Here is a 23622-nt window from a genome sequence, read left to right as displayed (position 1 = left end):
GATGGCTGTGGAGGGCTGGAGGAGATCATGAGGCCCTTACTTTTCTTACTATAGAATATAGGCAACTGCCTTTGCCCCTCTCCAACCTCAGGGGATAACAGGGATTCAGGATGGTGTGTGGAAGCGGGTAAGAGTGTGATGAGAAAATCTGATCATTGTGATCTAAATGGGGTGCCTGGGCAAATGGTGGAATCTAGGTACATAGTTCCAGTCATGTGCTGATAAACCAGCTCTCTCGCTCTCTCTCTAAAAAAAGGGGGCCTGATTGGTAGCTTTTGTTGACTGCTGTGGTATATATACTCTCACTATGGCTGACTTCAAGTAACTAACATGGTCACTGACTGCAGAGTTGGCAGAACTACGCAAAATCCGCTCTCACAAGCCAGTGAGCCACCCCAGCACACCAATGGAACAGGACCTCGGGGCTGTCCCCAGAAAGCCACAGGAAGATCACAGCTGCTGTAGTCACTATTGGCAGCCTTGGGAAACCTCAGCTCTCGCCCCACCTTTTTTGAAGATTGGAAATCATCTCTGCTCCTCTGATTTCCAGCAGCCATCCCACTACCTCAATGGCCATCTAGGTTTCTGGCTGGAAGGCTCCCTAGGTAGTGGCCCTCAGCTCCTCTTTGGTATACACCCTCTGCTGCCTTGCTTCAGGCTGGGATAGTCCCCAAAGCAGGCAAGCCAGCCCTAACAGGGTCTTGCAATTAGTTCTTCAGAAAGTGATTCAGGTGGTATCACCCCCAGAGGAAGGATGAGAGTATGTCAGTGCCATCAGTTATTCCTCTGCCCCTTACTTGAATGTGGGCAGTACTTTCCTCCCAAATTCAAGGAAATCATCAATACCAAGGAAAGTGCCTCATTGGATCAGGCCTCACTCGGAGATCAGGCCCAGCTAAAGAGACGGTGCAATGAGGGGGCAGAAAAGCAGTGTGAGGGGGTGCCTACTTCTGGTCGGGGAGGGGCCGTGCTCCCCAGCTGTGGCATGAGAAGCAGGCCTAACAGCCAAAGAGCAGGCACCCCTGAGATGGACCGTTCTCCAGGGAAGCGCAGGAACAGCTATGGAGGAAAGGGATCTTGTCCCAGGGATGGAGTGCCTTGAGAACACAAACATTTTATATAGACTTTGAGTCTTTTTCTGAAGTACTTAACAGTTGGCCCAGCACAGAATCAGCACTTAAAAAAAAATGGCTGAAGGAGAAATAAGACCTTTATTAGTACCCAGAACATTTTTCAATACAAACATGAAAAGTAAAATGTAGGGGGCAAGGAAAACCAAGGCACAAAGAAGGACCTATAGGGCCCCCAGGGCTCACCAAGGACACACAGTTGAGGCCTTCTCTTTGTATCAAGGGTATGCGGGAGGCAGGAAAGGCTGTCTCATTCCACTGAGATAGGTCCAACCACCCAGCCCAAAAGACAAACAGAGGGGTGACGTCAGGCCAGAAGTGTTAGAACTTGCCACTGTACAGGGTCATAATCCATTTGGGCATACGGAGGAAACCAGGCATGTAGGGGGCCAGCCAGCCCAGGTTAGAGGTGTGGGAGAGAACGGAGCTCAAAGACAAATAGTCTTGGACAGGGCGGCCTGCAGACAACAGAAAGAGAAGGAGCATTAGACCCTTGTTTCCCACTCCTTGGACATCTTCACCTTGGCTGTAGAGAATGAGTGGGATGTGAGGGAGGAAGGAATAGGGAAAGAGTGAGAGAGAAGGAGTGAGCAGGAAAGAGAAGGAAGGGAGGTCCAGGCTGGCTGCTGGACCAGAGCTCTTACCATCCACATCCTGAAGGCCATAGCGTCGAGCGAGGTCGCAGGATGGCAGCACCTTCCCGCTCAGGCTCAGGATTTTGGGGTCTGTGGGCACACATACAGCTGAGGTGGCATGGGAGGGGTGCAGGGTGACAAGGTTTGGGCCTAATGGGACAGGGCACCCCTGAGATAGGCTTAGGAGCCAAGAACTGTTTCTCGCTGTTCTTAGGAAAGTTCTTGGGCCTCTGGCATCTGGCCACACCTTCTAGGGGCTAGTTCCTGAAGCTCCCAAACCTCAAATGGGGCATTCTGACCTCTGGGTATCCAGAAGCCAGAGAAAAGAAGCGTCTGTTCCTCAACCATCTCCTGAGCCAGGACCCAGAACTGGCTGCCACCACCCTGCAGACCCTCCAGGCCCTTTCTTGTTACCAGCTGCCCCAGCCTCTTCACCTGTTGCCAAAGCCACCACACATCTGCCACTCATTTCTGTGGTCTCCCCAGATGGGAAATGAAATCTGAGCTGAAACACAGGAGCAGAGAGGTGAAGGGTTAATTTCCCAGAGCACTGCCCAAGTCTCTTCTGTGCTTTCAGTTTCTGTTCCCCAAGATGGACCCTCATCACTGCACCTGTAGGACTCAGTGTCTCAGAAGGTGCTGGAGTCACTTCTCCACACATCGGGGTGAGCCTTGTACCCCGGCACCAGGACCCACTGCCTTTCCTAAGTGGAAGGACGTGGGAAGCCAACTCTGCCTGGACCTCTTGGTTAGAGCAGTGTTGGGGGTCAAGAGCATAGGCTTTGGAGCTGGACAGCCTTCCCACTTAGGGCTTCCGTGACCTTGAGCAAGTTTCTGAACCTCTCTGAGTTTCAGTTTCACCATATGTAAGATGGAGATATTGTCTCTCTTCGAGGATCAGCAGCTACAACGTGCGTATAGTGCTGGGCCACACAACCTGCCATAGTGAGCACCCAGGTACTCACCCCTCGCTGTTGCTGCTGTCTTGACATTGATGCAGAGGCTGATTCCCCTGCATTCTCTGCCACCCTCGCCCCCCCCCCCCCCTTGCCAACCTGCTTAATCTGGGGATCCTCAGCATTGTCATTCTTCTTCATATAGTCCTTCAGCAGTTCTGTCTGCACCAGCCCTGGCCACAGAGACACGTAGCTGACCCCGTGCTGCCGCAGCTCCTGGGCACAGTCAGCAGCCAACCTGTCGCACTGCAGAGGGGCAGAAGGTAGAGCGAGAGCCAGGGCACCTGGCCATGTCGTCTTCCTCCCCTGCCCTCCTTGCTTCTTCTGAGGATGTCCTAGTCCCCTGCCCTTCCAGGCACCCTGTCTCAGCCGCCCACATTCCCCAGAGCACTGCCTCCTCTGGCCGGCTGAGAGGAGCCCAGGCGAAGGAAGTGTCCACGGAGGGGCAGAGGGAGAGGTGATGGCCGGTTGGCCTTACCACTCTACGACTGGGGATTTACCTCCTGAGCTGTGGGTACTGTCACTGTCCTATACCTTCTCAACCCCCGTGCCACGGGGTCCTCACCGCAGCTTTGCCCACGCCATAAGGGACGTTGAATAAATACTGCAGCCCCCCAGCAGAGGAGATGATCACGATGAGCCCCCGGCCAGCTGGTACCATCAGCCGTGCCCCATACACCGAGCAGAAGTAGTGGCCTCTAGAAGGTGGGACAAGGAAGGGAGGGACCCTGTTTAGGGCTGGCCTGGGTGCTGTAGCCCTGGCAGCTTCTTGTGCCCTCTAGTGGCTCTAGTCAGCTGGGAGAAGGTGGCGTAGGGGCAGCCGCAGACCTGGGGAGTCAGGGGCTTGAGGCCACCTTCTGAGAGGAACACTAGTAAAATTAACCACCAAAGGATGAGAAATGGCATCTCTAAAAGATGTAATTGAAAAAAAAAAAGCACTGCCATAATAGCAATAACAAACCTAAAGCAGCTTGGGGAAAAACATAAGAAATATATAAGATCTACATGGAAAAAACTATAAAATTCTGTCTAATAAAAAGAACAAGTACAGACAATTTATTCAGAAGAATCAACATGTAAAACATCAGTTCTACTTAAATTGATCCATAGATTCAGTCAATTTGCATTATATCTCAATAAGACTTAGAGGAACTGACAAAATTATCTAAAGTTCAATGAGAATAAACACATTAGAATAGCCAGGAAAATTCTGAAAAAGGAAGAGTAATATCTCTGCCCCAACCCTGCCACCCCACATTAAAATGTACAATGACACAATATTTAAAAGAATGTACTACCAGTATAACAATACACAAATAGTCAATGAAACAAAATAGTCAATAATTAGATTCAAGTGTAAATGAGAATTCAGCAAATTATACAAGGGAACATTTCAAATCAATAGGGAAAGAGGGACCATTCAGGATATGGATTTGGGACAGCTGGCCAGTTATTTGGTGGGTGGGATGACTCTCTGCCTCATTTATTATTTCAAAATGCGTTCCAAAAGGACAAAATATTTAGACATAAAAAATGCACAAAAGCACTAAAAGAAAAATATGACAATGTGTTCATAAACTTGAGGTGGAAAAGGCTTGTCTTAGTATCACATCAAGATGGAAACTATAAAAGACTGACAGATCTGACATATATATATATATATAAATGTACATACATCTATACATGATAATATATACAGAGAGAGCTGAGAGAGCATGCATGCAAAAAAATGAGTAATGAATTGGGAAAAATATCTGTAAAACATATGATAAAGGAATTTATTCCACAAAGATCTCTTACAAATTGATGTGAAAAGAATAACTTAACATAACTCACAAAAGAATAAAGAGCCAATAAATGAATGAAAAAAAAGCTCAACTTCACAAATAACAAAGAAGTGTGAATTGAAACCACCTTTGGATATCTTTGGCCTGTCAGAGTGGCAAAGCTTGCCTGACTGTGTGGCCTGATATTGTCTAGCACAGTTGAGGAGATGGGGAAAAAAAATTCTCCTTCATTGTCAAGAGTTTATAAACTGGTGGGATCTTTTTTGGAGGACAGTTTAATAATGTTCGTTAAATCTTTAAGAAGTATATATTTTTCCCCCAAGAATTCCACTATTGCAATAGATAAGGAATTTGATAAATAAATTGATTCAAATATTTGATTCAAATATTTAAAAGAATGGTAGACTATACACTAGGCTATCAAAAGTAGCCATATCTCAGTCAAGGGAGGAAGGGGTGGCGATGAGGGGAATAAGGTCATACTGATTTTCAAATTTTTCCATAATTTTTAAAATAACACATACAAATTCGATAACCAGAAAAAATTTCTTTTGCATAGGAAACAGGACCCTCCAAATGAAAACAAGTAGAGAGAGTTTCAAAAGGAAGCCCAGCCTAAGGCCATGCAGAGGAAAGGTACAGTAAACGTGCATGTGAATGTGTGTGGGATAGGTGAGAGGAAGTGTTGGTGGGCTTCTATGGGCTCACCAAGTGTCCTTTACCTTGGAGAATTCATCAGGGATTAGGGGCCAGGGGCTGGAACTTTGTCTTGTAGGCTCAAAACCCTGACCAGCAAGAGGTGCTAAGGATGTGGGCACTGCCAATTGCCAGCTGTTTGGCTTTCTTTTCTTGCCTCTTGGCTAACCATCTCCCTCTGTCCTCACACTCTTTCTTCCACTTTTGAAATCACAACTGGATTCTAATCCTGCTTCCTTGCCACTAAAAGCCATGGGTGTTCTTAAACACCTTAGACACAGATTTACAGATAATATCTTGGTTACTCCCAGAGGTGCCTGGTTACATCCAGGGACTATAGTTTATGAGAGCGTACCATAGTTCCAACAATAATAAACACAGGCAATAACTGGTGTATATCATGCTGGAAGAACTCTAAACGCTGTGTTTCATCTTACTCCTGTGCCAGATGTATATGTAACCCTGTGACGTACCTGCCTTCCCAACAATGACCTGGGAGTGCCCTCGCCTTTGGGTCTGGAGTGAGGAGGTGCAGGCTAAGATGGCTGGCACTCACTCTTTCTTATTGGCCTTCTGTTGATCTGAAACAAAACAATTTCTTCCTCTAACAATTTTTGGAAATACCGGCTATGGGTGGTGTGCATTATTGAGGAAAGAAGGCTCCCTTTTGGGTCATGCATTTGGATGGGCAGAGAGTGAAGCAAGAGAGAGGTGAAGGGCAAGGTCATATGAAAATTACTGACAGAAACAAGACACAAGTTGACGTTCCAGATACAGATTTACCTGGATGGAACTTCTCCAGAGGTAAATGGAACAAATGGGACAGAAAGGTAAAGAAAGAGATGGGAGGTCAGAGGAAAAAGGAAAGGGCATATGGTGAAAGATCTGGGCCCTCAGCCTGACTAAGTGAGTGAGGAGAGAGCCCAGGCCCTTGCAGCAGGGCAAGGGGAACACCCACCTGAGTCCGACATCGTTGATATCATCCCAAATGGAGGCAGGGGTTTCCCAGAATGCCTTCTTAGCGTTGTCCATGATTGCCTGGAAGGCACAGAGATAGTGCTGAACTGGATGGTCTGAAAGCAGGAAGTATGAGGGGCTAGATAATGGAAGGAACAATGAGTGGGGATGAGGACTCAGGGGTCAAAGGGGGAGGTCAGGAGTGGAGCTGGGACCAGAGTTCAAAGAGTACCTGGACCCCAGCATAGGCATTGTTGACCAGAACATCCAGACGCCCATGCTGTTCTCGATCCACCTGCTCAAACAGGCTTTGCACTTCACTCTCCTGGCTTGAATCGCACACCACAGGCACACACCGGCCCCCTCGGGATTGAGCCTGGAGAGAGACAGAAGGGATATAAGTTCACAGTCACATATGAGTGCGAGACAACACAGCTGCCCTCAACTCCCAGCTTGAGAGCTGAGAAGGCCACCCCAGGAATCAAAGCCATCAGTTGGCAATACCGCCCTCTGATGTCTGTGTGAAGAATTGCAGGACTGCTTGATCCTCTTCACAGAGCAAGGTGGTTTGGGATCTCAGGGGTAAAATACACATTTTCTGAGGCCTAACACATGCCAGGTATTGTACTCTGCATGTGGAGGGTAAGGGACAAATAAGGAATGGATGTTGCTCTTGATAAATGAGTATATATCTTTGTTCTTGTCCTTGGTCACTTCCATTTACCTGCCTTTAGTTCCCACCCTTCACCACTCACGTGGAACCCCTGCTCAATTTCAGCCCTCTAACCCTCACTCCACCTGTGCCGGGTAACGAAGAAATCAGAGCTCTCAGACACAAACTATTTCTACTTCCCATTCTGCCTCAAGTCCTACAGATGTGCCCCATCCTTTAACTTCAGAGGAAGAAGATTACCTTGTTCAAAAACAAGCCTCCTATTCTCCAGATCCATGCTCTAAGTCCCACCCGATTACCTCCTTGCCTCTTAACTGCTCACCTGACCTCCAGTCTTTCTGCCTTAAATGAATTATTCATACTTCAGCCAGTATGAACTATCTAAAACACAAACCTATTTAAACTATTCCGGGATCACCATCTCTCAGAGAATAAAGCCAAAGTCTCTACCAGGGTCTTCCAAGACCCATTCCCTGTTTCCCCTTCAGCCTCTTACCTACCACTCCTGCCTTGTACCTATATGCTCTGGAATTCTTTCTCACAATATCCACTCTTTCACCATTGTGCATCTGCTCGAGAAGTTCCCTTTGCTGGAATGGCCTGTCTTAGCTTCTTTGACCTCTTACTTTTCAACACTCAGCTCAAGAACCACTTCCGCCAGAATGCTTTCCTTAACCACTCTCCCTTATCGTCTCAATGCCCACCCCTCGCACCGAGACTCTTTCTCACTTACCATATTCAAATTAATACTTACCATATTCAAATTAATACTTACCATATTCAAATTAATCACTTCCTATATTCAAATTACATTGAAATGAAACATTTCTGTTGCCGGTTTCAATCTTTAGTTGCAGGGGGCGCAGCCCACTATCCCATGCCAGAATTGAACCAGCAACCTTATTGAGAGCTCGCGCTCTAACCAACTGAGTCATCTGGCCGCCCCTACACTATAGCTTTTAAAAGCAGAAGTTACATCTTATTAATCCTAGTGCTTCACCCAGTGCCTAGAAAATCAAGTGTATCCAAGTATTTATTTAACTGAAAACCAGTAGAAAAGTCAAGTAAAAAATGTCCAGTTCAATAAAAGCTTGCTTAAAATAGAGGAAAGCACAGGTCCACAACTCTTTAGTTGCCATCCCCAAATCCCTGAAGCTCTCAAACAGAACGTGTTTTCATACAGCTCACTTGGTGGCAAATTTGACCTGATCTGAGGTTATTGGTGGGGTTCATTGATCTCACTTTGAGTAAATATTCAGGTCTTGTTGGGGAATATTACAGTTTCTGGTAATGGACTGGAGGCGTGGGTAACGGGAAGGGCTCCTTCAGGTGCTTTCTGCCCCTGTGGTCCCAGAGCAGGTACTCACATCCTGAGCAGCGACCCGCAGCGTGTCCAGATGTCGGCCAGTGATGTAAACGGTGGCACCTGCTTGACAGAGCTGCAAGGCGATGCCGCGGCCAATACCCCTGGAAGCACCCGTCACCACACACACTTGGCCCTTCATGGGAGCTGCCATGACTCACAAACAAAGGGGTAAAATCTGCGGAAGCAAAGACTTGTTCAGAGGGAAGCCTGCAGACTGTGGACGTGAAGGGGGACAATCATCGCGGTAGGAACGCGCGCCATGTTTGGGGTCCTTGGAGGGGAGAAAAGTTGCAGAGAGGGACACCTGGTGACAGGCCCCAGGGCAAGGCAGCCTGTCGCTTTTGAGAGGCCCGGAGTGAAGACGGGGTGGGGCTGTCCAGGGCGGGGCACCCACTGGGACTATCTGAGTGGGGCTGGCCGGCTGGGAGGTTCTGGAGCCGCAGTCCCTCGCGACGCGCCCACGTGGAGTCCTGGGCTGAGTGGACCTCCGGCCCCGGCCCTGGCCCAGTCATACCGAGCTCGGCTTCTGGGTCGGGGGTGAGCCGAGATCCCGTGACCCGGAGCCCTAAGTGTCGGGAGCTCGCTCCCTTACCTGTCACCTAAGCTGCCTCTGCAGTCCTCAGCCCACTTCACTCGCCAAGTTCTTGGAATCGCGAACTTTGATTCCGATCGCAGGAGCGGGGCGAGGTGACTACGGCTTAAATATACATGTGCGGGGATGCAAGTCCGCGTTCTGGCCGGGTTTCGGCGGGCGACGTAGACCGCAAAGTCTGAGACCACACCAAGTACTCCGGGGAGGTTCCGGGCGAGGCCAGGACGCGCACGTGGGGGCGGGGCGACCTGGGGACACACCCACTCCCGCCAGGCTTGGGCGGTCGCGGGGTTATGACGTATGCGCTGCGCTCGCCGGAGAGTCTGCGCTGTGTACGGAGTCCGCCCGCACCTGGCTGCGTGCTGTCCCGCTGCGGCCGCGGGAGCCTTCGCGGGCGGAGAGGGCCCAAAGCACCCATGGGGCTGGGTCCGCGCTCCCCCCATAAGTCCCGGCGCGGGTTCCCAGCTGGTGGCAAACGGGGGCGTGGGGCCAAGGGGTCGGGGCGTCCTCCATCAGGACGCCAGCAACAATCCTGCCCGCCTCCGGACGGGCGCTCGGAGCTGGCTGTAGATCCGCAGCCTCATCTGAGCCCCGAAGCGCTGGGGTATTTCCGCCGGGCTCTGTCGGCGCTGAAAGAGGCCCCGGAGAGCGGAGAAGAACGAGGTAGGGAGCATCTTCGGGGTGGCACCAAGAGAGGGACTTATTGGGCATAAAATCCGAGACAGGCAGGGAAATTTTGGTGGGTTCCCAGGGCTCATCTCCGTCCTCACTCCCAGCCCCTTGGTTAAATGATGGCACATAACCTTATCCTCCTCTTAGTCTCTTTAAACTACTTATGTAATTATCTTTCCAGAGCTGATGGTGCACAATGTTTTGAAGGAAGTGGAGGCTCAAGCCCTAGCCTTGGCCACAAACAGGACTGGCAGTGAGATGCTGCAGGAACTGTTAGGGTTCAGTCCTCTGAAACCTCTGTGTCGAGTGTGGGCTGCTCTGAACTCCAACTTGCGCTTTGTGGCCTGTCATCGATGCGGGGTCCACGTATTGCAAAGTGCTTTGCTGCAGCTGCCTCGATTGCTGGGGAGCCCGGCAGAGAAGGAGGCGGAGGAGGAGGAGGAGGAGGAGGAAGGGAAGGATGGTTCCTTGGAGACCCTGGAGGAGTTGGTCCTGGGACTAGCCTCTGAGGTGTGTGATGATTTTCTTTTCTACTGTGGAGACACACATGGCAGCTTCGTTGTCAGAACTCTGCTACAGGTGTTAGGAGGGACTCTTCTGGAGTCTGAGAGAGCCAGACACCGTGGCTCCCAGTCACCTGGTAAGTATTACAAGGGAAGGAAGCGGACCTAGAGGAAAGGAGAGTTTAGGAAATTCAGAAGGAGAGAGTAGCAGAAGACTAATTCTTATGGCCTTGAAGCATTAGCAGAGAAATTAGGACAGGGCTTTGCAGGCCAAAGACTGGTTTGCACAGCAGCCCCCAGTGAACATGCACAGGTGTGTTCAGGGGACAGCGACACATGACTCAGCATTCACTTGTATTCATACACATACTGGATTCAAGCAAAAGTTCAGGAAATAATACCCTTACTATATGCATCTCACTCTGATATTTTCTTTCCTTTTTAATTTTATTCTGTCCATTCCATTAAAAAGGTGCTGGTTGAGGCCCACTAAATTGATTTCATGATGCACTCGTAGTCAGTGACCTTCATTTTTAAAAACTCTGGGAAATAAGGTTAGTGAGTTTAGATGAGGCCTGATCTGGGAACACCTTGAATTCCTGGCTGAGGAATTTAGACTATTTCCTATGGATCATGGGAGAGCTGGTTGATGTTGCTTAGAAAAATTAAAATTGAAATGTAATCTTAATTCAGTCATCTAGCTGAGGAGAGATATTTAGTTGTGTACTGCCTCTCTAAGTTGAGTCCTTATTCATCTGTGGAATTCTTCTCCCTCCTGGATAGTAGTTTGTGATCTCATTGCTGCACACTCTTGATCTTCCTTCAGAAGCACAAAGGGCCCCAACTCGGGAAAGTAAACCAACTGACTTCGAGGTTCCCGAATCTTTCTTGAAGCGTCTTCAGGACCTGAGCTCCTGTTTTCTGAAGGACATTGCTGGTAAGGAGGGAAGTAGGAGAGTCTAAGATCTACTTTTCTAGAGGTGATTATCTTCAAACAAGGCCCTTATTTAGACCATCTTATTTATCTTCTTTTCAAATCTGATCTGATTTGATGTTGCAAAGACTCTTTATAGACCCTTTGTGTCCATAATCCCTTGTACCATGTTGCTTGAGGTTTGAGGTTGTACAGGTTGTCTGAATTTGGGGGAAGGTGCTTTTATTATTTCTGCTCTCTCCCCACAGTGTTTATCACTGACAAGATCTCCAGCTTCTGCCTTCAAGTGGCCTTGCAGATCTTACACCGCAAACTGCCCCAGTTTTGTGCCCACCTCTGTAATGCTGTGATTGGCTACCTGAGTAACCGCAGTTCCTCAGCAGATGGCAGGTATGGTCAGGGCCTCAGGATTAACCAAGGTTGATGGGGCTGTGTGAAATGAATGAGGAGATGTACGTATTTTGGATGAAGTGGAATTAAGACTACTTTCTCCTTGTCCCCAGCCCCCTTCTGCTATTTCTGCGGGATCAGACGAGCTCCAGACTCCTAGAGCAGGTGCTCCTGGTGTTGGAGCCCCCGAGGCTCCAGAGCCTCTTTGAGGATCACTTCCAAGGGCAGCTGCAGACCCTGGCTGCACATCCTATTGCCAATTTCCCTTTGCAGCGCTTACTGGATGCTATCTCTACTCCTGAGCTAGTGAGTTGAGAACTTGGCTGGGTCTGTTTCTGTACTCTGTTGTTTCTGTTATTTGGGCCTTATTTTATTGTGTGCCTGCCTCTGTATCTCTGACTGTGTGCTGGCTATTCCCCTTAAAAAGTTATTCCTGGGAGTTTCCCAGAGCTTAGAGTGAAGGTGTCTTCTTCCCAGAAAGGATGTGCTTTGGTTTCTCTAAGGTGCCAATATTCATTAGCAGCTTGAGGTTTCATGGCCCACTCAGATTGGGTACTCGTGTACAGATGCATGTGAACACCAGAGCTGTTGCCATAGCTTCTCTTTTCCTTTGCTGCTTAGTGCCAAGGTGTGCTCCCTGGGGTCTTGTGGGTTAGGAGTTAGGGTGAAGGGCAGGTTTGATTCTAATTCTCCTTTACCCTGAGAGTGTGGCCATTTAAAGTCCCCTCCCCATGTGGGGTGGCATCTCAAAGAATGTCCCGTTGTCCTGGACCTTCCTTATCCAGCCAAACCAAAGTCCTCATATTGGCAATGCTTTTATGTTTCATCTAGCATTTTTAGTTGTTTTGGGCAGGAAGATTTGTCTGAATAATTTAGCTCACAGTTACCAAAATGACAAAGATTCTTTATCCCATGTCTCCCCTCAGCTGTCCCCTGTGTTTGAGGAGCTGAGCCCTGCCCTGGAAGCTGTGCTGGCCCAGGGTCACCCAGGGGTAGTCATTGCCCTGGTGGGGGCTTGCCGCAGAATTGGGACTCACCAAGCCCAGGTCCTGCAGCTGTTGTTAGAGGTGAGTGGGTATTACCTGCAACTCATTTATGCCCTCGGTTCAAATTCTACCTCTTAAGACTTATCGAATCTTTAGTCTTTGTATCTCTGGCCCCAAGAAGCTTAATGCCCAGGGAGTTCACAGATAACAGGGGAAAATGAGGCCAAAGCCATCTCGTAGCCCTGTGATGAAAACTGTCTCTCAGAATGAAGAGAGTTTATTTAAGGAATAAATATTTACTCGATCCCTGTTACATGTATAGAGGCTGGGATACAGTAGGGCAAATGAGATCCTGTCCACATGTAGCTTACATTTTTATGGAGTTAGATATTCTCACTGCTCCTGAATGCTTTCCCCTATCTAGAAAATTGGGGTTAAAGATGAGGTAGTTCTCAGATTCGTTATGTTTTATTTTCACGTCTAGGCATTCCATTGTGCAGAGCCCTCTTCCCGACAAGTGGCCTGTGTGCCTCTCTTTGCCACTTTGATGACTTATGAGGTGTACTATGGACTGGTGGAGGAGGAGGAGACAGTGCCTACGGAGCACCAGGTGAGGTAGGGGAGAGGCCACGCCAGTGACTGACTGGGGACCAGGCCTCCCTGGGCTTAGGAAGCCTGTCATCACTGAGGGGAGGGTGGTGAGAGCTGTAGCTTCACTCAAGTGGAGGTGGCAACTTGGTGGCTGCCTCCTAATTTCCTTTGTCCTCCCAGGTTGAAATGGCCACAGCCAGGGCCCTGGGGGAAGTATCAGTCCTTGGGTCTCTACTGCTCCAGCATCTGTTACACTTCTCCACGCCTGGCCTTATACTTCGAAGTCTGGGTGCCTTGACGGGCCCACAACTTCTGACTCTGGCCCAAAGCCCTGCTGGTTCCCATGTGCTCGATGCCATCCTGACCAGCCCCTCTGTGACACGCAAACAGCGCCGCCGATTGCTGAAGACCCTAAAGGTTAGACTTCTGGCTTCTGTCATTATCCATTCAGAGAACACAAGCTTCCCCCAGAACTGTTCTTCAGAGTCAGAGAGAGGGTATGTAGTTCCCAGGCTCTTGACGTAGACGCTGAACTTCTGAAACTTCACTCTCCGCTGCCCTCCCCAACACATTTTTATGGACTGCCCTAGAGGGACCTACATTGCTTGTGTCACTGCAGGGACAATATGTGGCTCTAGCTTGCAGTCGCCATGGCAGCCGTGTGCTAGATGCCATCTGGGGTGGAGCAGCCTTGGGGGCCCGGAAGGAAATTGCTGCTGAGCTGGGTGAGTACCAGCATGTCTCTTGGGCCTTTCCAGACTTTTCCTTCCCTCACTCCAAATAGCTGGGTGGTGGGGGAGTAGATTTAAATTCTGCAGAGACTTCAGTTCCAAAGGGGGGGTCTTGGCCATGGTACTTAGCAGTCTGCTGTCCCCTTCCTCTCTGCTGATTGTGCAGCCTGTGCACCCACCCCTCCTCCCAGCTTCTGTTCTTTGGAGAGTGAGGGATTAAGTCTATCCTGAGGCAAGCCCAGGATCCAGGGAAAATGGAGAGACCTTCATCCCAAGTAGAATCTCTTCAAAGTGGGTGAATAACTGCAGCTGATACTGAACATGAATGGTTCCCTTTGCAGGGGAGCGGAACCAGGAGCTGATAAAAGATCCCTTTGGCCACCATGTGGCTCGAAACGTGGCCCTGACTACCTTCCTGAAGCGGCGAGAAGCTTGGGAACAGCAGCAGGGGGTGGTGGCCAAGCGGAGGCGGGTTTTGAATTCAATACTTGAAGACTGAGGCCTTGGGATCTGGAACTGGGTATTGATGGGGGAGGGGGCAGGGTGTGTCTATCGTGTCCCCTTCCCAGTTTAAATTGGAGTCAAAATCTTATTGGTAAACATTTTTTATATTTTTATTGGAAACATCTTTGTTATTCTTGGCGGCAAGGATACAAAGAAATAGAGATCTCAAGGTAAAGTCCATGAGGGCTGACTTCAGTGCCCTGGGAGCTCAGGGACGGGAAGAACTGGAAGGACGTCTAGAGGTAGCAGCAATCAGGGTGGGATCAAGATGCCTGGGATGGGCATGTGCCTTTCAGGGTAGGTGGGAGGCTGGCAACATGGCTAGGAAGGGACAGCATTCTTCAGGAATGGGTATAGGCTGGGGGGCTAAGGCATTATGCTGATGGGGTTAGAAGACAGTGGGAAACCAGGTGAATTATCTAGTCTGCACTGTCTGCAGTCCCCAAACCTGATGCCGTCATAAGCCTTACAGCCATCCCTTGGAATGAATTTAGGGGCAGAAGCTCAGAGCTCTTCTCAGTAGGCATGAAGGCGACCCTGCTGCTGCCACTGCCCAGCCCCTTCCACTACATGGCGAAGGGTGGAGGAAATTCCCAGCAACATCTGGCCCAGGCCTTGCAGCAGTGTGGAGGTCCATCGGAGGAGCTCCCTGAAGGGCAGAGAGGTGGCAGTCAGGTGGCCGGGAGGAAGCCATAGCGCTGGGGGCTGGGGGCTCTCCACCAGGGAGAGCGAATGGGGTAGGTGAGCACAGGAGAAGGAATTATGGGACTGCAACTGGAGGGATGGGGAAGTAAAACATGTTGGTCTCTGACCTGAGTACTTTCTTTGGGCCGAGTCCTCGAATGTCACAACTCATGGAGTAGAGCCCGTAGAATGTGGCTTTGATGTTCAGGCTCCCAAAGAGGTCTCTAGGGTTTTGCTTGTACACGTCAAAGGTGATGCGGGCGATGTCCTTGCTGTGCTTGGGCTTCTCCCGGCCCAAGCCATACGACAGCACCCCACTCTGTAGAGTAGGGTACCCCCATGAGTGCCTTGGACCCTCACCCACTGACCTGCACCACCAATCCCCATCAACCTTGGGACAGACCTACTGTCTATCCACTATAAGGTGTCCTTGACAACTCCTCACCTCTGCCCCCAAGATCAGGGTTAGGCAAGAGAAGAGGCTTGGGAGAGAGAGAAAGGACTGGTGGCCTGTTGCGGCTCCGCTATGGGCCTCTCACCCTGCTGGGACTCCAGCTCTGCCCGAACTCCAGCACCATCAGGCACGTGTCATCCTCCAGCAGCTGGAAGAAGTCCTCGCTCTCCACGGCGGTCCCGTCCTCCTCTAGCACCAGGGTTAGCACTCCACTTAGTGATAGGGTCTCCAGTGCCTGCCCGGTGGCAAGAAGCAGGAGGGAAATGGCGCTTGTCCTGTGTCCCTTCCGTCTCTAGCAGCCCAGCATCCATTGGTTGGCTGAAGACACTGGTTGCTATCCCAGCTCTACTTCCCAGCGCTTTGCCATCTCTTCAACTAGCTCCAGCTCAGTGTTTAGTTGTTGGGGGACCCTCACTAGGGGCAGACTGTTTTTTCCCATTTGCTCCTGCTTTGTCAGTGTCATCTTCCCCAGCTTCCCTCCAAGCCATTCCTGGGTTGGAATTGAGAAGCTAGCTAAGTAATCTTGAAGTCCATCCTTCAGGAATAGATAGATGTAGGCTAGGGGTGTAAGGCGTTATGCTGATGGGGCCTGACACGATGGAATCTTATTTCCAGTGTCCCACCTCATTCTCCCCCACCCTCATAGAGTGCTCCAGAACTGTTTTCAGTTATAATGACAACCATTTTGAGTTTTCCTTAGTGCCAGGTATCTATGTAGCACTTTATATTCATTATCTTCTTTTATTCCTTTCAACAATCCTAGCAGGTGTATGATTATTCCCTTTTTATAGATGAAGAAATTGACATTTCGATAGCTTAAATAACTTCCCAAGGTTTGACACTAGGAAGTGGCAGAATCAGGACTTGAACTTGGTCTGTCACACAAATTGCCATTCCATACTGACTTGTGAATTCTATCCCTGCCACCCTCCTTAACCACTACTTTCCCTACACCCAAAGAAAAGTCCACTCCTTGGAAACAACAGATTGACCCAAATGCAGCAGAAGTCATTGGGCTCACACCTCTGTTTGTAGTCCTCAGAAGGAGGGGCAGCCATCTAACCTCAGCCCTTTCTGGTGGTCATTCCAAGTTCTCAATTCTTGAGCCCCTTGGCTGTCCCTGCGTTAGGAACCCAGGGACTTGGCTCACTCACCTTGTCTAGCAGTTCCTGGTGGGTGGCAGCTGTCAGACCTTTCCGGGTGGTCCGCTTATGATTGCAGACACGGAAAGGTCGCTGGGGTGGTGGAACTGAGGTCCAGACCCTACGGCCAATCTCAGAGCTCATATTGGATACTGACCTGGTAGTTGGGGAGAAAGGACAAGAAGGAGTGAGCAGTTTCCTGAATGCACTGGGGGTGATGAGGGTGGGGTGGCTAGAGTTAGGGAGGGAGGGGCCTAGGTTTTGGATTAGAGTAGGGAGAGAGGGAGAGACCATGGGGTGGGAGTGGGGGGGTGGTGGTTCAGAGCTGGACAAGCCCACTGTTGAAAGTGGAAATGGAGAGGGGAACTCGTATTGGTTCACGAGTTTCCTAGGGGCTGAATGGAGTTGGAGAGTGGAGAGGAACATTAGAAATCACCTGAGTAGACCGCTAGGGTTCAGGGCAGAGAGGTACTCCATGGTGGAGGGAAAGAGCAGGAGAGTTCTGGACTGGGTGCTTCTCCGCTGTGCTGGGCTGAAGTGTTGATGTTTTCTGTTACAGAGCTGGGACTCAATCGGAGTGAGGTGGGGGATGAGTCAAGCCTGGACTCTGGCCCCCTGCCTGGCCTGTAAGAAGGGCAAAGTCCAAGGGGAGGGTGACAGGGAGGGGCCTAGATGGGGTCGAGGAGGAAGGATAAAGGCCCAGAGTTGCCTTACAAAGGCCAGGGAAGTTTTGTATGGGTCTGTCTCTGGTGGCAGCATGTGATGTGAGGGTAAATTAGAACTATGTAAGAGGATGGAATGTGAGTTCAGGTGTTTTTCTTTCTACGGAGGGAATTTCTAGGTATAGAAACTGCATTGTTATTTGTGCTGCCACCTACTGAAAAAGCCATAAACTGCAGCTTTAGGAAAAGGGATGCTGAGGGCCATCATGGGCGGGGCTTGGAGAAATGGGAGGTGAGGCACTGTGGGTGGGTGGGGTGTGAGGAGAGGATGCGTCCTGATTCATGGATCACCAGGATCTTGTCTGGAACTCTGGCATTCTTGCTTTCCTGCTCTGTCCTTTGTGGTGTAGGGGAGTGGCTGGTTCAACATTTCTGTGGCTTCGTTTAGCAGAACTGTCGTCTGCTCAGTCACACTGGATTAGTCATTTTCTCTCACCTTCTCCCTTTGCCACTCAATGGGCATGAAGGAAATGTGTATGTGGCGGGGCAGCCTTTGATGACATCAGGACTTTAGCTTTTGGTGCCCTGTGTCCCAACTCTGATTTCAGCTGCAGTTATGATGGACAGTTGTATGGAAGCTAACAGTGAACCCCTTACATGAGTGCAAGTCTCTCTGTTTTCCTGCCTAGGAGTCTTGTCTGAAGCTGTGGCAGTCCACTCAGCTCCCTGACAAGTACAGGCTGCAAGTATGTATAGGAGCGTTAAAGCCTTGTCTTTCCGGAGGCATTCTGTACACTTCCCAGAAGTTCCCGCTGCCTACTGAAGGAGCTGCACAACACATCTGATTGGCTTTCCTCTTCCCTCTCTTCTGCTCTCCCTCTCTTCTTTCCAAGCTGACCTCCCAAATACAGGATTACCTATGCCCATGCCCTTAACTCAGACAAACTGGTGTACTTGCTCCCTAACCTACCATGTTTCCCCGAAAATAAGACCTAGTAGGACAATCAGCTCTAATGCGTCTTTTGGAGCAAAAATTAATATAAGACCTGGTCTTACTTTACTAAAACATAAGACCAAGTCTTATATAATATAATATAATATAATATAATATACCGGTCTTATATTAATTTTTAATCTGAAAGACGCATTAGAGCTGATTGTCCAGCTAGGTCTTATTTTTGGGGAACACAATAGGTCCTTCCAAATCTATATCTCCCCTCCATCGTATATCCTCCTTAACTGCTATAACTCCACCAACGCCACTTTTATCCCCGCCCACCGGGCCTAATGTGGCTATGCGGAACTCCTAAGAACTGGCTCACTGACCAACGTGACCCCCTTAAGGCCATTGCACATTCCCACCTTGATAATTCCCTACATGGGGGAGACTGCACTCTAGGCACCTTGACCCCACAGGGCCTTATCATTCTAAACCTCACCCAGAGCCCACTCCCACACTGACAGAAGAGGGGCTTCGGACTTGTGATAGCAGGGGCAATTGCTACTGCTGCGGCTGCCACCCCTTGGGGTGGTTTTGCCTGTCATGAACACACTCTAAGGGAGCTCACTAAGTCCCTAGAAGACACTTCCCAAGAAACAGCAGATGCCCTGGCAGAACTCTCCAGGTCATTAGTTAGATTCACTAGCCAATGTTGTTTTCAACAAATGCCTTGCTCTAGAATACCTCTTAGCAGACCAAGGGGGTTTTGTGTGGTCATAACAAGACCTGCTGTACCTATATTAATAATTCAGGACAAGTTGAAACCAGTATCAAAAAGGGTTATGAACGGGCTGAATGGCTGCACAAATACAACAGTCAAGGGGCGACTAGTTCCTTGACCTCCTGGCTCCTGAGCCCTTCTTGGTTACTCCCACTCATAGGCCCCTTAATCACCTTGTTGCTCCTCTTACTTTTTGGCCCCTTCTTGCTCCACCTGCTCATTAACTTTATGCAAAAAACCATAGCTGAAGTTACTGGCAGGCAAATAGCTCTCACCATGCTCTTACAAGAGCACTGCTATAGCCCCCTCATCCAAAACTCTAACTGGGGATCCTGATCGACACCCCCACTGGGCAGGAAGCAGCCACAAAAGACTGACCACCACCCGTTTTCCCCCCAGAGGGTGAATTTGTTAGGCCAGGAGCAGAAACTGCCGTAGGCCTAGAGAAACTGTCGGGAATGTGCTGAATAGAAACCATCTTATCTTAGAAGCCATCTTGTCTTGCTCCCTGCTTGCTTGTACCTGCTGGCTTGCATGTTTCTCACAGGAGCCCATGATCGACAGACATGAACATTCCTGGACGATGGCATGGGAAGCAGGATATGGAACAAGAGGACATGGCCACACCCCCAAACCCCCAGTTATGATAAACAATGCAACGAAAAGCTCCTGAAGCACTGAAGAGGAACAGCTTTGTTTTCCTCCTCCTCTAAAACTCTATACCTCTCTTACTCAGGGAGTTTATGATCTTTTCTAACCTGACCTCCCACAGCTCAAACACGCCAAATAAATTCTAACAGACCAATTTTGGTCTTGCGTGACTCATTCCTCTGCCGGTACCTAATACCAAGGAGCCCCAGTTCTGGCCGTTGACTGGCAGGGGACTTGCTTTCCCCTTCCCTCCACGTTACCAATCTACAAGGTCCTCCTCATACTTCTCCATTTCTAAGCTTTGCCTGACCTCTCCACCCAAAGAAGGCTTCTTTGCGGTATGTCTGTACCATTGTACTCTTTCCTTTTTTTCTCGTCTTGTATCCTGGTGCCCCCCAGTAATGTGGTCTCTTCATGGTTGTGTTATGACTCCCTAATCAGTTTATACACCACTTACACCTCCATGTATCCCCCATTCCCCAAAGAACTTAGCACCATGCTTTACACTGACAGCTGTCATCGACAGCCCAGTGACAGCCCTGAGGGTGGAATGACCGGGGCAGGCCCCAAGGCAAGAGGTGAGAGAGGTAAGTCGCAAGCTGAGGGAAAAGGAGGCTCAGCAGGGTCAGGAGTCTGGGAAAAGGCAAAGATAGAGCAGCTGAGGGAGCGAGAATTTTGGGTCACCTCTGCTGAGTGCAGGCCAGGAAGCCGAGAGAGCATAAGGGCTGTATGGTTGGGAGGGTTGGGACCAGAGCTGAGGCTGGGATGAGTGCAGAAGCAGGACCCAGTGTTCCTACTCACTCACCAACATGACAAGGGAACCGTACGCCTTCAGCTTATCCTGTTTCCTGGGGAGGCAGGACCTCACACGCCTGGACGTGTTAGTGATGGGAAGGAGTAGGGTGAGGGAGGGGCCCTAGGAAAGGCCCCACCTTTCCCTCCACATTCTCGCCTCACCCTCTGCAAACCTAAAAGGCATAAGACAGGAGTAGGCACCTCGCCCACTGCTGCTTTATCTTTCACCTTCGTCAGGACCCTCATGGGAGCCCTCACCCTGCTAACTCCCAGCTGGGTAAGTAGATCTGCCCTGCACCTTATTTCCCACCACTCACTTTTACCCTGAGGTATAAGGAACGGAGCTGGACAAAGAAGGAGGGCCAGGCTAGCAGGGTGAAGGTGGAGATGGTGACAGCCTGGGAGTCAGGACTGGGGAGGTCAGCTGACTGAGAGAAGGGGATTTGGGTTCCAAGAAGAGGTAGTGTTTGAGTTGGGGCTGGGGTCTTGGAGGAAGCCAAGGCTCCCAGACAGAAAAGAATCAGAAAGGAGGGTAATGGGGGAGGTACTGTCCATTCTCATTTGGCCTCAGGGGTACATGGGCTTTTGCCCCACACCTGAATGCCCACTATGCCTCTTTCTAGCCCCCTGGAGGCACAGAAGGATGTGGGACTGCTACCGTCCCGGGGAAATGAGACGGAGGGTAGGAAGGAGGGTAGTGGGGGAGGCACTGTCCATTCTCACTTGGCCTCAGGGGTACATGGGCTTTTGCCCCACACCTGAATGCTCACTATGGCTCTTTCCAGCCCCCCGTAGGCACAGAAGGATGTGGGACTGCTACCGTCCCCCGGGAAATGAGACGCTGCTGAGCTGGAATGCCTCGCGGGCCACAGGCACGGTCTTCCTGCTGCTGGCGGCGCTGCTGGGGCTGCCCGGCAATGGCTTCGTAGTATGGAGCTTGGCGGGCTGGCGGCCTGCACGGGGGCGACCGCTGGCGGCCACACTCGTGCTGCACCTGGCGCTGGCCGACGGCGCGGTGCTGCTGCTCACGCCGCTTTTCGTGGCCTTCCTGGTGGGCAGGGAGTGGCCGCTGGGCCAGGTGGGCTGCAAGGCCGTGTACTACATATGCGCGCTCAGCATGTACGCCAGCGTCCTGCTCACCAGCCTGCTCAGCCTGCAGCGCTGCCTCGCCGTCACCCGCCCCTTCCTGGCGCCTCGGCTGCGTAGCCCGGCCCTGGTCCACCGCCTGCTGCTTGCCGTCTGGCTGGCCGCTCTGTTGCTCGCCCTCCCGGCCGCCGTTTACCGCCACGTCTGGAGGGACAACGTGTGCCAGTTGTGCCACCCGTCGCCGGCCCAGGCCGCCGCCCACCTGAGCTTGGAGACTCTGACCGCCTTCGTGCTGCCCTTCGGGCTGGTGCTCGGCTGCTACAGCGTGACGCTGGCACGGCTGCGGGGCGCCCGCTGGGGCTCCGGGAGACACGGCACGCGGGTGGGCCGGCTGGTGAGCGCCATCGTGCTCGCCTTCGGCTTGCTCTGGGCCCCGTACCACGCGGTCAACATTGTGCAGGCGGTCGCCGCGCTGGCTCCACCGGAAGGGACCCTGGCGAGGTTGGGCGGCGCCGGCCAGGCGGCTCGAGCTGGCACTACAGCGTTGGCCTTCTTCAGCTCCAGCGTCAACCCGGTGCTCTATCTCTTCACCGCAGGGGATCTGCTGCCCCGCGCAGGTCCCCGTTTCCTCACGCGGCTCTTCGAGGGCTCGGGAGAAGCGCGAGGGTCCGGCTGCTCTAGGGAGGGGACTATGGAGCTCCGAGCTATCCCTCGGCTCAAAGTGGTGGGGCAGGGCCCATACAATGGAGACCCTGGGGGCGGGGCGTCGAAGGACAGTCAGGGATGGCACCTTTGACACTAAACCCTACAACCAGGCCTGCTCTTCTCTATCCCCTTCCATCACCCCCTAGAGCTCAGGGAAGCACTCTGGAGAATTTGGGAATCCTTTTCTGACCACAGTTTGGCTCTGTCTGGGCAGAATTATTATACACCTGGGGCAGGCCCAGGTTCCTCCAAACTGAGGGATTTCAAAGGGTGATGGTCTATGTTAACGAATACTGTGCACTTGCAGGTTGGCATGTGCCCATGTGCCAGAGCTGCATACTTGTTCCCAATAGGTATTGTGAAAGACATTAGGCAGCTATTACACCATGGCTTAAGGGTGCTCCCCCTGGTGGTTCAGCATGCATGACTTGTACTGAAGCCACATGGTTTCCTTGCTGGGTCAGGCCAAGGCTGGGCAGAGCCAGCCTTCAGTGACATCTTGACCTGTCCTTCCCACTCCATGGGGCCTGGTTCCCTCAGGCCAACCCATATAACCACTCTGAAAAAAAAGAGAGAAAGAAGGAAAGGTATGGGCTCTTGGATGTGGAGTGGGGATGGAATCTATTCTCTGGGGTCTGTAAGAGCCAAGTGGGGGGAACACTGGCTCTGGAAGGTGAAAGTCAATCTGTAGAGGTTGAAAGGAAAATTTTCTTGACTGTTTTGTGGTTGGCACGGTGGAGGAATGGCCCTGGGAGACTGAGATTTATCTTCCTCTCTGAATACAACAAAAAGGGGCCTGAAAAAAGGGGCCCAGGAGCAGGTACTCATTTACCCAGGGGGCACTTGAGGGTTGGAGATGAGGGGATATGAGCAATGGTGTGGATATTTGGAGGACAGGAAGAATTTTTCAGGTTGGTGACACCTTTCCTTTCTCCTTTTTCTCTCTACCGAGTCTTGACTCTTCCCAAGACTGCTAGCTGTTCCTCACCCCCCCCCCTCCAGCACTTCCCAGTCTCCATTTTTCAGAATCTCTCTATTTCTAGGCCTCAAAACTGTTGTGGATCCTGACACTTTTGCGTTTGGGGATGTAGGATGGAATTCTTTTTAAGGGATGTCCACGTGCACATACATATGAAGGTCGGATGGTTAAGTTCGTGTGGTCACTAGGGTGACCAACTCATCCTAGTTTGCCCAGGACGTTCCTAGTTTTCGCACTAGAAGTCTCTTGACCCAGTCCCTTCAGCCCCTGGCAAACTTAGGTGCTTAGTTACCTGAGTTCTGCTCATGCTGACCATTACACCAGGTCTGCTTTAGTGACTGCTCACACCTCCCAGGCAGAGCCCAAGAGAGAGAGCAAAGGAAATTTAGTCCTCAGGGTCACACCAGGGCCACCAATCCTGGGGTTAGAGGTGGAGCTCTGGACTTGGGAGGCAGGTATGCTTAGAGTATGGTGTGAAAGAAGAAAGGCCATGGACAGAGATGGAGGTGGGGAGAAGCTTGGGGAAAGAGGTAAAGACAACCTAGTTTGTGTCAGAAGGGGCCTCGAATTGACCCTGGAGCTCTGAGCCAGAAGCTTTTATCCTGAAACACCGACTGCAGAGGCTTCTTCCTGTCCTCAT

The 23622-nt window shown here is 50.9% G+C and overlaps 4 protein-coding genes across 4 annotated transcripts; 2 read left to right on the top strand and 2 right to left on the bottom strand.

The window, feature by feature from the left end:
• Positions 1–1192: 1192 nt before the first annotated feature.
• On the bottom strand, positions 1193–9030 carry DHRS1 (dehydrogenase/reductase 1). The gene is made up of 9 exons (XM_081048481.1): positions 8793–9030; positions 8202–8375; positions 6394–6537; positions 6163–6242; positions 3287–3419; positions 2821–2967; positions 2201–2270; positions 1775–1855; positions 1193–1588 (listed from the first exon to the last, which is right to left on the bottom strand). Exons 2-9 carry the CDS (start codon positions 8349–8351, stop codon positions 1452–1454), a joined length of 942 nt encoding a protein of 313 aa, XP_080904607.1. The 5' UTR covers positions 8352–8375; positions 8793–9030; the 3' UTR covers positions 1193–1451.
• A 70-nt stretch (positions 9031–9100) lies between these two features.
• NOP9 (NOP9 nucleolar protein) lies at positions 9101–14216 on the top strand. Its single transcript, XM_081050548.1, has 10 exons — positions 9101–9455; positions 9646–10104; positions 10794–10904; positions 11150–11291; positions 11405–11597; positions 12218–12358; positions 12762–12887; positions 13049–13285; positions 13488–13593; positions 13941–14216. Exons 1-10 carry the CDS (start codon positions 9209–9211, stop codon positions 14096–14098), a joined length of 1920 nt encoding a protein of 639 aa, XP_080906674.1. The 5' UTR covers positions 9101–9208; the 3' UTR covers positions 14099–14216.
• A 130-nt stretch (positions 14217–14346) lies between these two features.
• CIDEB (cell death inducing DFFA like effector b) lies at positions 14347–16951 on the bottom strand. Its single transcript, XM_081050549.1, has 5 exons — positions 16820–16951; positions 16396–16540; positions 15327–15476; positions 14916–15106; positions 14347–14752 (listed from the first exon to the last, which is right to left on the bottom strand). Exons 1-5 carry the CDS (start codon positions 16858–16860, stop codon positions 14620–14622), a joined length of 660 nt encoding a protein of 219 aa, XP_080906675.1. The 5' UTR covers positions 16861–16951; the 3' UTR covers positions 14347–14619.
• Positions 16952–20891: 3940 nt separating this feature from the next.
• On the top strand, positions 20892–22094 carry LTB4R2 (leukotriene B4 receptor 2; the record flags this gene model as incomplete). Its single annotated transcript, XM_081048751.1, has 1 exon — positions 20892–22094. The coding sequence occupies exon 1, from the start codon at positions 20952–20954 to the stop codon at positions 22092–22094; it is 1143 nt and encodes a 380-aa protein (XP_080904877.1). The 5' UTR covers positions 20892–20951.
• Positions 22095–23622: the final 1528 nt, after the last annotated feature.

The sequence above is a fragment of the Rhinolophus hipposideros genome, assembly GCF_964194185.1.
Source record: "Rhinolophus hipposideros genome assembly, chromosome: 5".
In the NCBI taxonomy this organism is placed as follows: Eukaryota; Metazoa; Chordata; class Mammalia; order Chiroptera; family Rhinolophidae; genus Rhinolophus; species Rhinolophus hipposideros.
This window is presented reverse-complemented; position numbering and strand designations above follow the sequence as displayed.